This window comes from Ranitomeya imitator, chromosome 7, assembly GCF_032444005.1.
Source record: "Ranitomeya imitator isolate aRanImi1 chromosome 7, aRanImi1.pri, whole genome shotgun sequence".
Lineage (NCBI taxonomy): Eukaryota > Metazoa > Chordata > Amphibia > Anura > Dendrobatidae > Ranitomeya > Ranitomeya imitator.
In genome coordinates this window covers 48,899,370-48,912,963 of record NC_091288.1, presented here as the reverse complement: position 1 = coordinate 48,912,963, position 13,594 = coordinate 48,899,370, and the positions used below count along the sequence as shown (strand labels likewise).

General features: G+C 40.7%; 1 protein-coding gene across 1 annotated transcript in view; it reads right to left on the bottom strand.

Annotated features, from left to right (window-relative positions):
* Positions 1-13,594, bottom strand: part of AGPS (alkylglycerone phosphate synthase) — a 196,532-nt gene that overhangs the window by 98,415 nt on the left and 84,523 nt on the right. Inside the window, exon 11 of the mRNA XM_069733205.1 lies at positions 5,026-5,153. Coding sequence (XP_069589306.1) covers positions 5,026-5,153 — 128 coding nt within the window. The remainder of the gene's footprint in view (positions 1-5,025; positions 5,154-13,594) is intronic.

The following is a 13,594-nucleotide window of genomic DNA, read 5'->3' as shown; positions in this document are numbered from 1 at the left end:
ACGGGGAGTCTCCCTTCCTTGTGACTTGCAGTCTACAGCCCGCGGTCAAGTGTAATAAGTCTCTGACCACAGAGATACTGAGAAGGATTACAAGAAGTGGAGGCCGGTCTATACTTGTCTAATCCCAGTCTACTGATTGTTTTGCCAGTATGCCGTTTGCTAAAGAGGTGGGTTATAATTCAGACAGGAAAGTTATTGGACTTTGAAAGCAGCAACGCATGGTTGAAAGTGAGGGGAATGGAAGCTCCAGCACCTATAGTACCGGAAGAATACATAGAGAAGAAACACAACTTTGTGTGTTGGGGAAGTACTGGTTCTCATTAAAGACACCAGCTCAGCATGGAGTCTCACAGGCAATAGTCTATGCTAAAAAAAAAAAAAAAAAAGAAATGATCTCACAAGTACCATCGAGGGTCAATGTCCGAGCCTTGCAATGTGACCCTTGTCCTGTACAGACAGACTCATCTGTGGAGATACTTGTTCTCCACACATTGCCTCAGGGGCGCTGCACCCAGCCACCCTCTCCCTGATGAGGGGCATCCATCCCGAAACAGGCTGCCTGCACATGGGTCTCTAACTAATTTTACTATCCAATCTTGGGCGAGAAAAGATTACCCCCAGAGACTTTAAAGAATGTTTGTTTGTTTTTTGCTTTTGTTTTTTTTGTTGGAATACAACTGTAAAAAGCACACAAATTTCTATTTTTCCTTTTTTCTGAATGGTTGAAAATAAAACACTATGATAATGTGACAATTTAACCCCTTCTGAGATAACCTACCCGGTATAAAATACTGGAAATTTAGATCAAAAGACCACGAGTCTTGTGTATTACTTTGTATATAGATAACCAGCTTACAAAATTAATAAATAGTTGTATAACAATATGAAAATCATAAAAATCCTACAGCAAAAAAGATTTTAAAGATAAAACATATTAGATCGTATTACACATACATATAAATAATATTTCAGGGAAATATGAAACACTAAGCAGACATGTAAAGGGTATGGGGTACAGGGAAATATATCCTATAATCAATAATGAATCAGATCAAAAGGGTGTATTGCAATATAATCTACTCATATGTACAGGCACCTAGACATAAGACAATCATTATTAAAATAAATATTTCTACCCAGACCAACACTTAACGGAAGTGGCCTGATGAGCGTTTCGCACACTGCTTTTTCAAGGGGATGTAGATAATGTGGCAAAATATCCGCCATTTATACACCCTTTGGCCAATTTCAAATATTAGTTACACACCTGAACATAATAGGTGCCTACTAATGATTAGCGAACATGCTCAGAAAAAAAAATAGTTATCATATCAGAGCAGGTTCGCTCATCACTAGTGCTGACCCCGCATCCATCTCCTGTCCATGTGTGTATGTGAATTGTGGGGAGACCATGCACACATGCACATATGGACAGGAGATGGACGCGGGGAGATGGACGCGGGGTTAAGCACCTATTAGGTTTAGGTGTCTAACTAATATTTGATCAAAGGGTGTAGGAGTGTTTGGCACATTAGCTTCCGCCCCTTGAGAAAGCAGGTGCGAAACGAACGTCGGAACAAAACTATTGTTTGTTGTCTGGGTAAAAATATTTAATTTTAATAATAATCTTATTCTATATTGAACAACATTTAGGTATGTATTGGTGCATGTGCGTTTTATCTAAAATGCATCCCATTGAGTATATTATATGGCAATACACCCTTATGAACAGGTTCATTAATTATTGACTGTATGATACGATATTTCGCTGTAACGTTACCCTTTACATGCTGGTTTAGTGTCTGATATCTCCCCGAAATATTTTATGTATACGTATGTGTAACATGATTAATATGTATTCTAATTTAAATAAATAATATATTTCATCTTTATAAAAGTGGGAGTCACTTTTTGCTGTAGGATTTATACTTTGCATATAGTAGCAAGAAAAACGGGTGAATGTCTCGAGGCACATTAGCCTGATATTTCAAGAGCTTTAAAAACGGTTACTTAACGTCACACGAAACAATTAGGTGTATTAAATCTTCAACAGTTAAGTTTGAAAATGCAAAAAAAATAAAATAAATAAAAGGCCGACACATTGGGTAACTAAACTAGGTTATGGCCCAATTTAGAAGAAAAAGAAAACCGGGGCATGGCTTGGCATTTGCACAGTCCATAAAAGGCACAGCTTGCTTCTCTTTGGGCGCCAGATGCAGTAAAAGAGTTTAGGAACAAATGCCGAGACCCAGGTGTTTCATGAGGCTCAATTCAGGGAAAGTAAGCGCCACAGAAAAAAAAGATTGTGCCGTTATAAAGAGAAGTCAAATTAATACCTGGCCGGCCACACGTGCGATAATGCTAAAACCGTGAACCAGCAAACTTGGGATGGAGATTTTCGGATCATTACTGAAACACTATGTGATTAAATTGTTTTTATATATTTGACTTTTTTTTTTTGTACCCTCACTGCAGCATTAATCATATTTTTATAGACCAAAATTTTGATAGAGCACCTCTTTACACAGGCTGAAACAACATAGGCTGCGGCTGGTACTGCAACTAAACTCCCTGCAATTTCCCAATAAACTGGATATCACGCTAAGAAAATTTTGCACAGTTTATAAAATGTCCAGTCTTCTTCAGTATTAAAGGGAATCTTATAAGTGGGTTTTGAATATTTATTCTGAGAGGGCTAGTGAGCCTGATTCCAAAGATGTTTCACTTACTGGGCCGTGTTTTTGTTTCAGCACAATCAGTGTTTTATCAGCAGGAGATTACCACTGCAGGACTAGTCCTCATGTGCACAGAGGTCGGCTAATCTGTGTAAGCCTGCCCCTTAACACTGATTGGTAGCTTCTTGTGTACACTGTTAGCAACCTGCCAATCAGTGGCATGGGCGGGGTCATACACAGCTCAGAATTCTGACCACTGCTACAGCTACAACAGATAAAACTGGGATTTTATCAAAACCGAATAAAGCAGCCCAGTAAGTGACACATCATTGGTATCAGGCTCTCTTGCCAGGTTATGCTGCTCTCTGAATACATGACAAAAACCTGTTGACAAATTCCCTTTAAAACGTTTTATTTAACACAACGGTTAATGACTAGGTGCACATTCAATATATATATATATATATATATATATATATATATATATATATATATATATATATATATATATATATATATATATATATTTTTTTTTTTTTTTTTTTCAATTCCTTCCTAAATGCAAAAGGTACAACAACCTCAAATAGTTTTCCTGAAGTCCTTTATATCAATTTTGAGCTTCAGCATTTTATCTAGTTGAGTACTTGTGAGAAATAAAAATAAAAATTGGTCAAAGTGTCTGCTCCATTTGGCTCTCTGCTCTGCTTGTGCACACGTTACAGATTTGGTGCGTTTTTGCCATGCAGATTTTCAAGAACAATGAAGCAATACCTTATGCCAGCAAAGTGAACGAAAAACCTGAAGTGTCATGCATATGTTGCGTATTTGTGACTTGCAGATTTGGTGCAGAATTTGTGCGTTTTTACCCTGCTTTTCATCATTGGCATCAAACACTCATGCTAAAAGCTGGGCTTTTCCTGCCAAGAGATGCAGAAATGGTGCAGACATTTCTGTACCCATTTACTCAACATGTGCACATACCCTAAGGCTATGTTCACACCTTAGGGTTTTGCTGCTTTTTTTTTTTCTACAGGCAAAACCTGCTCTCTTGGCAGTAAATAAACTGCTTACAATAAGCAAGTTTTGCTGCGTTTTGTCTCTTGTGCATGTTGATACAGTTTAGTGGTCCAAAAAGAAGCACGATTTAACTTCCTTAGGTTTTTGCACCAAAAAACGCAGCAAAAACTGATACCAGCACTTTTTGCTGAGTTTTTGCACTTACCCATTGTTTCCTATGGGTGAAAAAAGCTGCAAATACGCTAAAAAAAACCCACTGAAAGTGATATGCTGCAGTTTGCGAAAACGCAGCAGTTTTCCATATCAGTCAGGAAAATAAATCAATGTGTGTGCATGAGGTTTCTGAAATCTCATAGACTTCGCTGGTACTGAAAATTCAGCTTAAAATTTGCATTAGAAAAAAAAAAGATGCAAAACCGCAACGTGTGAACACAGCCCAGTACCCCAATTCAACAAGGGGGCTGTCCATGCCAGTCTTGATGAAGAAGCGCATTGGAGGCAAGCACTCTTGAGTCAATGAGAGGCAAACTGAAAACTCCTCCACAAGCCTTATTCAGATTTAAAGAGAAAAGTTTAAAAGTGGAGCAAAAAACATATAGGAAGTGAGGCGCACATACCAAAAACACTAAAAAGGAGCAATTTGAGTCCACAAAAACTGAAGAAACCGCAGTGATGAATTGGTGGCTCAATGTAAAAGATAGCAGCAGGGAGGGGGTTGTACACAGATCTCCACAATTTGGAGAAAGCATGGACAGTCTCTGGGAGGGCAGAGAAAATAAGCTGAACTATGAGCTAATGATGTCCACACAGACCTCATACATTACTAGGAGCGAAACTGCAATAAAACAAAAATCTAAAGCATGGACCAAGCCTCAAACTACAGCTTTTTTTATGAATTTTTTTTGTAATACAAATTTTCAGCTACGTTTTACAGTACCAGCAAATTCTATGAGATTTCAGAATGCGTTTTTGCAGAATGCAGCATGTCACTTCTTTCAGCGTTTTTCACCCATTGAAAACAGGTAGTGCAAAAAACGCTGCAAAACACAGGTGTCAGGTTTTGCTGTGTTTTTGTTGCCAAAACCTGATGAAGTTGAATCAGATTTTTTATTTTTATGCACTAAACTTTATCAGCGTGCCCAAAAAACAAATGTACCCTGACAAAAATATAGTAAAAAAACGCACCAAAAACGAGGCAAACACTCAGCACAACCTGTTTTCTGGATGTTGCTTCTTTACTGCCAAGAAAGCAGGTTTTCAAAAACGCAACGTGTGAACACAGTCTTACAGCTAGAAGGTATCACAGCCCTGTAACAATTTTAGGAGAACTCACCTGTTTTGCAACTTCTCTTAAGCAGGCTACACCCCGCTCAAAGTTTGGAAACACTATGGAACCGTACTTCTGATATTCTGGAAGCGGTCGGATTTTAATTGTGACTTCTGTAACTACTCCAAGAGTCCCTAGAAAAAGGAAACAAATTCTGGTATAAAAAAAAAATAATTCCAGGTAACAAAAATATAAAAACAAAAATACAAATATTACACATTGTATGTTTCCAAGCATTTTCAATAGTGACCTGTAAATTTTGATGTTGGGATTTTTCATCCCAAGTAATGAAGGACATAATACTTAACACTTTGCTTTTTTACTGATGCTAATAGATTCACTAGATTCCATTTCCTTTACTAAGGTAATCACAGTATTTTGGATCTATAGCTTTTCACATTACACACCATTTTCAGCCCTTAAAGGGGTTGTCCAGTACTTTTAAAATTGTTGGCCTATCTTTAGGATAGGTGATCAGTATCAGATCAGTGGGGGTGCAACCCCAAGCACCCCCGCCAATTAGCAGTTCCCGATTCGAGCAGGAGACGGAGGTCATCCGTTGCGGAGCTGGGCAGCACCGCTATGTCAACTGTAAAATGGCCCCAACGGGTGTTGTAGTTCCACCTTTTTTTTCATTCAAATAAAGGCGGATGTGCAGCACCAAGCCGAGGGCACCAAGCTTTAAGTTTCACAGTTTTAAGGTTGAATGTAGACAGAAGTCTATCGACTTCAATCTATAACCTAATGTTGATTCTGAGGAAGGCAGAAAAAAAAAAATCATGAGGCAGATGCCAATTGCCCCATATTAGAGGAAAAATTCCTTCCTGACTCCACGTACAGCAATCAGACTGGTTCCCTGGATCCAACGTCCCATCACAGGATCTAGTGCCCATAACCTGTAATATTACCGGTACATATTTCAAGAGAGGAATCCAAGCCCCTCTTGTCCATTTGTAGACAAACTCATGTAGCCAAGATTTCTATAGTCTCACAGTAAAGAATGGTCTTCTTCTGTGATCACTGGAGGGGGGGGGTCACAATCTCAATTACCAGAATAGCCAGTATAATGTACCACTGGATCTTTTCACTGTTGCAGAAATTTGGTATTTTAACCAGTTATTGGAAATTATAAATACAGACTTTTTTTTTCTTCTTTGATGTGTTAGGGGCAGAAACTTCTATCACAGTTACTGGTGATGATTAGACAGCACCTGTCACACAGTTATAATGGAGGACATCCCAGTTCATCCTCCCGACTATTTATTTAAGCAAAAAGCAATCAATTCAGGTGGGTCTGCAACATGGTCTACAAGATCAATTTAACTGGCTGTATCTCGCACTTTCCACCATAATTTTGGAGTAAAACCGTTTGAAACATAGCAAAATTTTTGTGCAACCCGTAGTAGACTTTTGGTGGTTTTACCCCAATTTCTAAAAGCTCCCCCAGCGATTTGAAAAGGGAGAAGAGCTTAATGGAGGTGTGCATGGCCTAGTGCATCCTGCAAATTCAACAAAATTTATATTACAAAAGTTGGATCCATGACTGACATACGTTTCTTGCGATGATGCACTGTAGCTGAAAGATGCACCAAATTCACTAAGAGGTGAACATCTTAGTGCATCTTAGCCCAGCATACTGTTCATCAACACTGGGGAACAAAATACCAGTCTTGATGAATCAGGACCTTCATCTGAAGGGTTCCCTAAGCCAAAAAAACACTCGATTACATATGCAAGGGGAAATCTCACTGACACTTAAAGCTCATGAGATATCTGCATGTTTGTAGACCCCATGACTAAAGTTCAGTCTGAAAAACATAGGATTATTGTTCACTGTATTGGAAAGCTGCTTGAACAATCAGGTAAATACTCTGCTAAAACCCATACTTTCCTTCGTAAATTAAGAAACTGTAGTCACGATCATTGGTGTCACTGCTGTCTGAATTGTGCAAAATTAACTAAAACTGAAAAACAGATCTTGAGTTCATCCAAACTTATAGACAATTCTCGATGTTCTCGTTTTTCTAAACAAGGACAAGAGAAATATTCCTTTGACCTTGTGTGATCACTTAATTGTTAAACGCTTAATTTTAATAATCTGTATATATTCGGGAATTTTTGTGCATTGGACTGGGGCCCGTTTTGATATAATGAGACAAACGGATTCGAGAGTCCTGTCTCAAATAGTGTGTCTCTCCTTTCCGTATATTCAGCAGCCTTTCTACTCTTCCGGTAGACATCCTCTATTTCTTCGAGTCCATGGTGCTGGGTCTTGTCTTCCATGTTACCTAGGTGAGGCGTTTCCTCCTCCACTATGCGCTCACATGTACGTCCCTCCTTGGGACCCTCATCCTTACCTCGGGGCATGGCTGACGGCAGGTTATCTGTGTGCTACACGGTAAGGAGTTCGGGTGTGTGCAGAGTAGGGTGAAGATGCTGGAGGAAGAGCATGAGGAGACGATGATGGGCAGTCGGAGTGTGGAGGTACTGTAAACTCTCCTCTCTCCCTATCCCCTCTTTGTCACAGCAAGAACACAAGAGGTCTATTTATTTTTGACATTATCAATTATGCCATCCCTTATCATCTAGGACACCTGCCAATCTTCTCTGTCCCGTCCAACAGTGAGCTGAAGTTCTCTCACCGCCTGTGACCCGCATGCTGCTGCAAAAGATACAGTCTCCAGCCTCTCCAATACCTTCAAAGTAATTATTTCTAAAACTAGGTCTTCTGTCAAATATGTTAGAGCCACCCCATGAGATGCTAGCATCATACATTGGACATGTCGATACCAGAGATACTGCCTGCAGACAGTCGTCCATACACTGCAGATGCAAAAGACTGGAGATGCTCTTTAAAAACAACCCACAATAATGGGGTGAATATCAAGAGCAGCTCGGCAGCCCTTTTTGAAACCCTGACTAAAGTCCGTACAGGGCATTCCGGGTCATTCTTGGTCTAGCCAGCAACTCCGTAAGCATCACATTAAACTTCTTAAACTGCACTTTAAGTATCTTACATACTCATATTTCCTGTAGATTTAATTTGGGGTCTCGCTCGCCTAGCATCACACGAGAGCAGTTAGAAAGCGACAAATTAAAAATGATCACAATGAGAGAGAGAACTTTATTGAGTGCTGTTTGCAATTTATACACATCAATTTTCCTCCGGAAAGAGGAGAATAATACACGTGGATTTCACAATGATCTATGGGATGAAGAATGCAAATTAATTTGATATATACATCTACAAATACACGCAAGAAGCCGAAACCGATCATCCTCACAACCCGGCACAGAATGAACATCATTTTATTTATTTTTTTAAAAGCTGCAAAACTAAGGGGTTAAAAGGTTATGGTGACATTATTAAATATTATCCACAAGGTCAATGGGCTATAAATGCCACCATAACTGTAAGGAGGATTTAGAAGGCTGTGAACATTATAACTATGCCGTAAGATATACAACTGATGTAATTGTATTATACCGCTATATAACTGTCAGGGCTATAAATCTGGACGCTCTGCATTCTGAAAAGAAAAAAAAAAAATAGAATGTACAAGATCAGGCAAAGAAATGCTTAGGCTTGTTGTTTTTTCCCCCCTCTTTCTTAATTCATCACCTTAAAATAGTAGTGCTAGCAATTTATCAAAAATTATTGCCATGACCTGAGTTGTTCTCCTATGGGGACGGAAGACAGAGAAAAAGAAAAACGTTATAAATAAATAATTTTACATTTTTTTTTTAAATTATGGATTTGAAGGCAAATCCGATTTGAAAAAAAAAAATACAAAAAAAAATTGCTGATTCCTAAAAGAACAATAAAATTGTAAAATAAAAAAAATGACAAAAAGAAAAGAAATCTCATTATTAATCATCTCTTGTCTAGAGTTCATTTGGGCCTTGATGATCACAGCAAAATTTCACAAATTGTAATACTGCATTATAAAGGGAATTTTGGGGTTTGTTAATAAAGGCCCTCACATATTAGATGGATGTCGGCCCAACCCGCGAATATGCTTTGTGTAGACCGAAAAGTATATTCAAGATATCCAGTGAGCACAGAAGAATCGTACTAACGATCGTTCTGTGTGCATGGAAGAGCGGTCTACCAGTCAATTAAACGACCGCCCATCGGCATTGATGGAGCCGATCAGATGGCATTGGGCAGTGTAAATGGGCCCAGACAGCTCAGCACAACTCACGGTCATGTGAAAGGGCCCATAAGTGGCAGATAGTAACTCACTTGAGGACCTAGGATGGTTTTAACGTCTTAAATAGCAATTGCCCATGGCAGTCTGAATTCCGCCAATGAGTTTTAAGAGTTAATATATACAACAGAGAAATTCTCTGCAGCTCTAGATCTAAAGGTATCTTCACACTGAACTTAACAACGATAACGATAGCGATCCGTGACGTTGCAGCGTCCTGGCTAGCGATATCGTTGTGTTTGACACGCAGCAGCGATCAGGATCCTGCTGTGACATCGTTGGTCGGAGCTAGAAGGCCAGCACTTTATTTAGTCGCTGGATCACCCGCTGACATCACTGAATCGGCGTGTGTGACGCCGATCCAGCGATGTGTTCACTGGTAACCAGGGTAAACATCGGGTTACTAAGCGCAGGGCCGTGCTTAGTAACCCGATATTTACCCTGGTTACCATTGTAAATGTAAAAAAAAACAAACAGTACATACTTACATTCCGGTGTCTGTCGCGTCCCTCGCCGTCAGCTTCCCGCACTGACTGTGAGCGCCGGCCGTAAAGCATAGCGGTGACGTCAGCCGGCCCTCACAGTCAGTGTGGGAAGGTGATGGCGAGGGACGTGACAGACACCGGAATGTAAGTATGTACTGTTTGGTTTTTTTTACATTTACAATTGTAACCAGGGTAAATATCAGGTTACTAAGCGCGGCCCTGCGCTTAGTAACCCGATATTTACCCTGGTTACCCGGGGACCTCGGCATCGTTGGTCGTTGGAGAGCTGTCTGTGTGACAGCTCTCCAGTGACCACACAACGACGAAACAGCGACGCTGCAGCGATTGGCATCGTTGTCTATATCGCTGCAGTGTCGCTTAATGTGACGGTACCTTTAGAGGCTGCCCACTACTTTTTCATTGATGGCCTATCTTTAGGGAAGAGTCACGTGGCTGTATAACTCAGACGTAGAAAGCACTGCAATGCTTGGACTGGCTGTTGGGTCTCCAGACCTGAGAGCAACAGCTGCTAAAAACAAAATGTAAAAATGGAGGCAAAAAGCGCAAACAGGGTCTTATCTGATAGCCCAGTGGTGTAAGATATTCTAGGTATGCTCACCTGATAGGGTTGTGACAGTCACAACAACTATAGAAGCAAGTGCAGGCTGCAGCAGGACCACCTGGGAATACATTGCATGAACGAGGAACAAGGTGGTTCGAAGTCCGTGCCGTCCAAGGTTCCAAAAATGCCATCACACACAGAGGTGAAGCATAAATGTGGTTAATTGTCAACAGGATTCAAGGTTTCCACACCTCTTTATCAGAACCAAACCACAATGATCACAATGTGAGGTTATCGCATTTTTGGAACATCGGGTAGCAAAATAGGGTCTTATCCGAGAGACATAGTGAGCTTCACGCCCAGATTAAACTCACCTGTTTAATCCGTAGAAACAGCACATAGTACAAAATCAGCTGCAGCAGATCCACGGGTCAGCCAGTGACCATCAGACATCAATAGGTCAGAAAGAGTTTGTGGATGGTCTCCGCACTGCCGACAGGATTTAAGACCTATATCCCAGTGTAGTAAAATGTTGGTTTATTTCGATGCGTCTGGAAGTACAAAGTTACTTCTTCAGGAAAACCACGTGATACATATGGTTTTTCCCTAAAGAAGTAACTTTGTACTTCGAAATACATCGAAATAAACCATCATTTTACTACACTGGGATATACAGTGCCTACAAGTAGTATTCAACCCCCTGCAGATTTAGCAGGTTTACACATTTGGAATTAACTTGGCATTGTGACATTTGGACTGTAGATCAGCCTGGAAGTGTGAAATGCACTGCAGCAAAAAAGAATGTTATTTCTTTGTTTATTTTTTTTTTTTTTAAATTGTGAAAAGTCTTTTCAGAGGGTCATTTATTATTCAACCCCTCAACCCACCAGAATTCTGTTTGGTTCCCCTAAAGCATTAAGAAGTAGTTCAGGCACAAAGAACAATGAGCTTCACATGTTTGGATTAATTATCTCTTTTTCCAGCCTTTTCTGACTATTTAAGACCCTCCCCAAACTTGTGAACAGCACTCATACATGGTCAACATGGGAAAGACAAAGGAGCATTCCAAGGCCATCAGAGACAAGATCGTGGAGGGTCACAAGGCTGGCAAGGGGTACAAAACCCTTTCCAAGGAGTTGGGCCTACCTGTCTCCACTGTTGGGAGCATCATCCGGAAGTGGAAGGCTTATGGAACTACTGTTAGCCTTCCACGGCCTGGACAGCCTTTGAAAGTTTCCTCCCGTGCCGAGGCCAGGCTTGTCTGAAGAGTCAAGGCTAACCCAAGGACAACAAGGAAGGAGCTCCGGGAAGATCTCATGGCAGTGGGGACATTGGTTTCAGTCAATACCATAAGTAAGGTACTGCACCGCAATGGTCTCCGTTCCAGACGAGCCCGTAAGGTACCTTTACTTTCAAAGCGTCATGTCAAGGCTCGTCTACAGTTTGCTCATGATCACTTGGAGGACTCTAAGACTGACTGGTTCAAGGTTCTCTGGTCTGATGAGACCAAGATCGAGATCTTTGGTGCCAACCACACACGTGACGTTTGGAGACTGGATGGCACTGCATACGACCCCAAGAATACCATCCCTACAGTCAAGCATGGTGGTGGCAGCATCATGCTGTGGGGCTGTTTCTCAGCCAAGGGGCCTGGCCATCTGGTCCGCATCCATGGGAAGATGGATAGCACGGCCTACCTGGAGATTTTGGCCAAGAACCTCCGCTCCTCCATCAAGGATCTTAAGATGGGTCGTCATTTCATCTTCCAACAAGACAACGACCCAAAGCACACAGCCAAGAAAACCAAGGCCTGGTTCAAGAGGCAAAAATCAAGGCGTTGCAGTGGCCTAGTCAGTCTCCTGACCTTAACCCAATTGAAAACTTGTGGAAGGAGCTCAAGATTAAAGTCCACATGAGACACCCAAAGAACCTAGATAACTTGGAGAAGATCTGCATGGAGGAGTGGGCCAAGATAACTCCAGAGACCTGTGCCGGCCTGATCAGGTCTTATAAAAGACGATTATTAGCTGTAATTGCAAACAAAGGTTATTCCACAAAATATTAAACCTAGGGGTTGAATCATAATTGACCCACACTTTTATGTTTAAAATTTATAAAAATTTAACTGAGCAACAAAACTTTTTGGTTTGTAAGATTTATGCATCTGTAAATAAATCCTGCTCTAGTTTGAAGTCTCTAACTTATTTGCATCTTATTAAACCTGCTAAATCTGCAGGGGGTTGAATACTACTTGTAGGCACTGTATGTCTTAAATCCTGTCGGCAGCACGGAGACCATCCACAAACTCCTTCTAACCTTGTGATCTTTGTGTGAGTTATACGACCGTGTGACTTTTCCCTAAGGGTAGGCAATCAGTATCTCAACAGTGGGGTACAAAACATGGCAACCCCGCCAATCAGCTGTTAACAGCACCGGATGGATGCGCTCTGATGCTGCCAAAAGACCACAGCCCGGTCATTTCTATATTGGCCGTGGTCAGGTACTACAGATCCATTATAGGGGGTGCAGAGTGTCACACTACGGATGAACGTATATTGATAGGGTAGGCCATCAGTGAAAAAGTAGTGGCCAACCCCTTTAAAGATAACTCTAAGAAAAGCATATTAGGGGGAGGGGGATTTTATTTTTTCTTTAAAGTATAGTCATTTCGGGGAAAAAAAAAAAAAAAACCACAACAACAACAACCTCACGCCAAGCTTTTCAGGGTTACACTAAAATACCATTCTAAGTCATGTGGCAAGGTCTGGTAAAGGGTCAATATTGACTTTTAGGATTGCTATATCCAATACGAGGCGGTATAGTTCCTGATTTGCTCCTCTCTGGGGATTTAAATACTCAAATCTCCTCTTTAGAGGAGCATTGCATGGCCTCCAAGTCTCGTTACGCCGGTTTGGTGTTCTCCACAAGGAAAAGTTTTACTCCTTAGACTAAGATACCATCACACCCTGAAAATAGGGGGCATAGATAAAACTGGCATGAGCGAGGGACTGCGACCATTAGCAACTAATGTATAACATTTGATGAATTAACGCTGTTATCGCTGCATTTTTGTAATTATTTTTTATTTTATTTTTTTTTTTTTTAGAGTCTTCTTATTTGTCTTACTATTTCAACATTTGTGGAAATAAAGTGCCCATTTGGGTAGGCTTCAGTCACAGCACAATCATGAGTCATGAGCTCTCCTCGGGCAAGCACAGGTGAAAACATTGGGACATTATATGTACCTTATCCAAATATGCCTAGCCTGAATCACTGACTGCTATGGAAATCAGGGCAGAAAGCAGTAAAACAGTCGG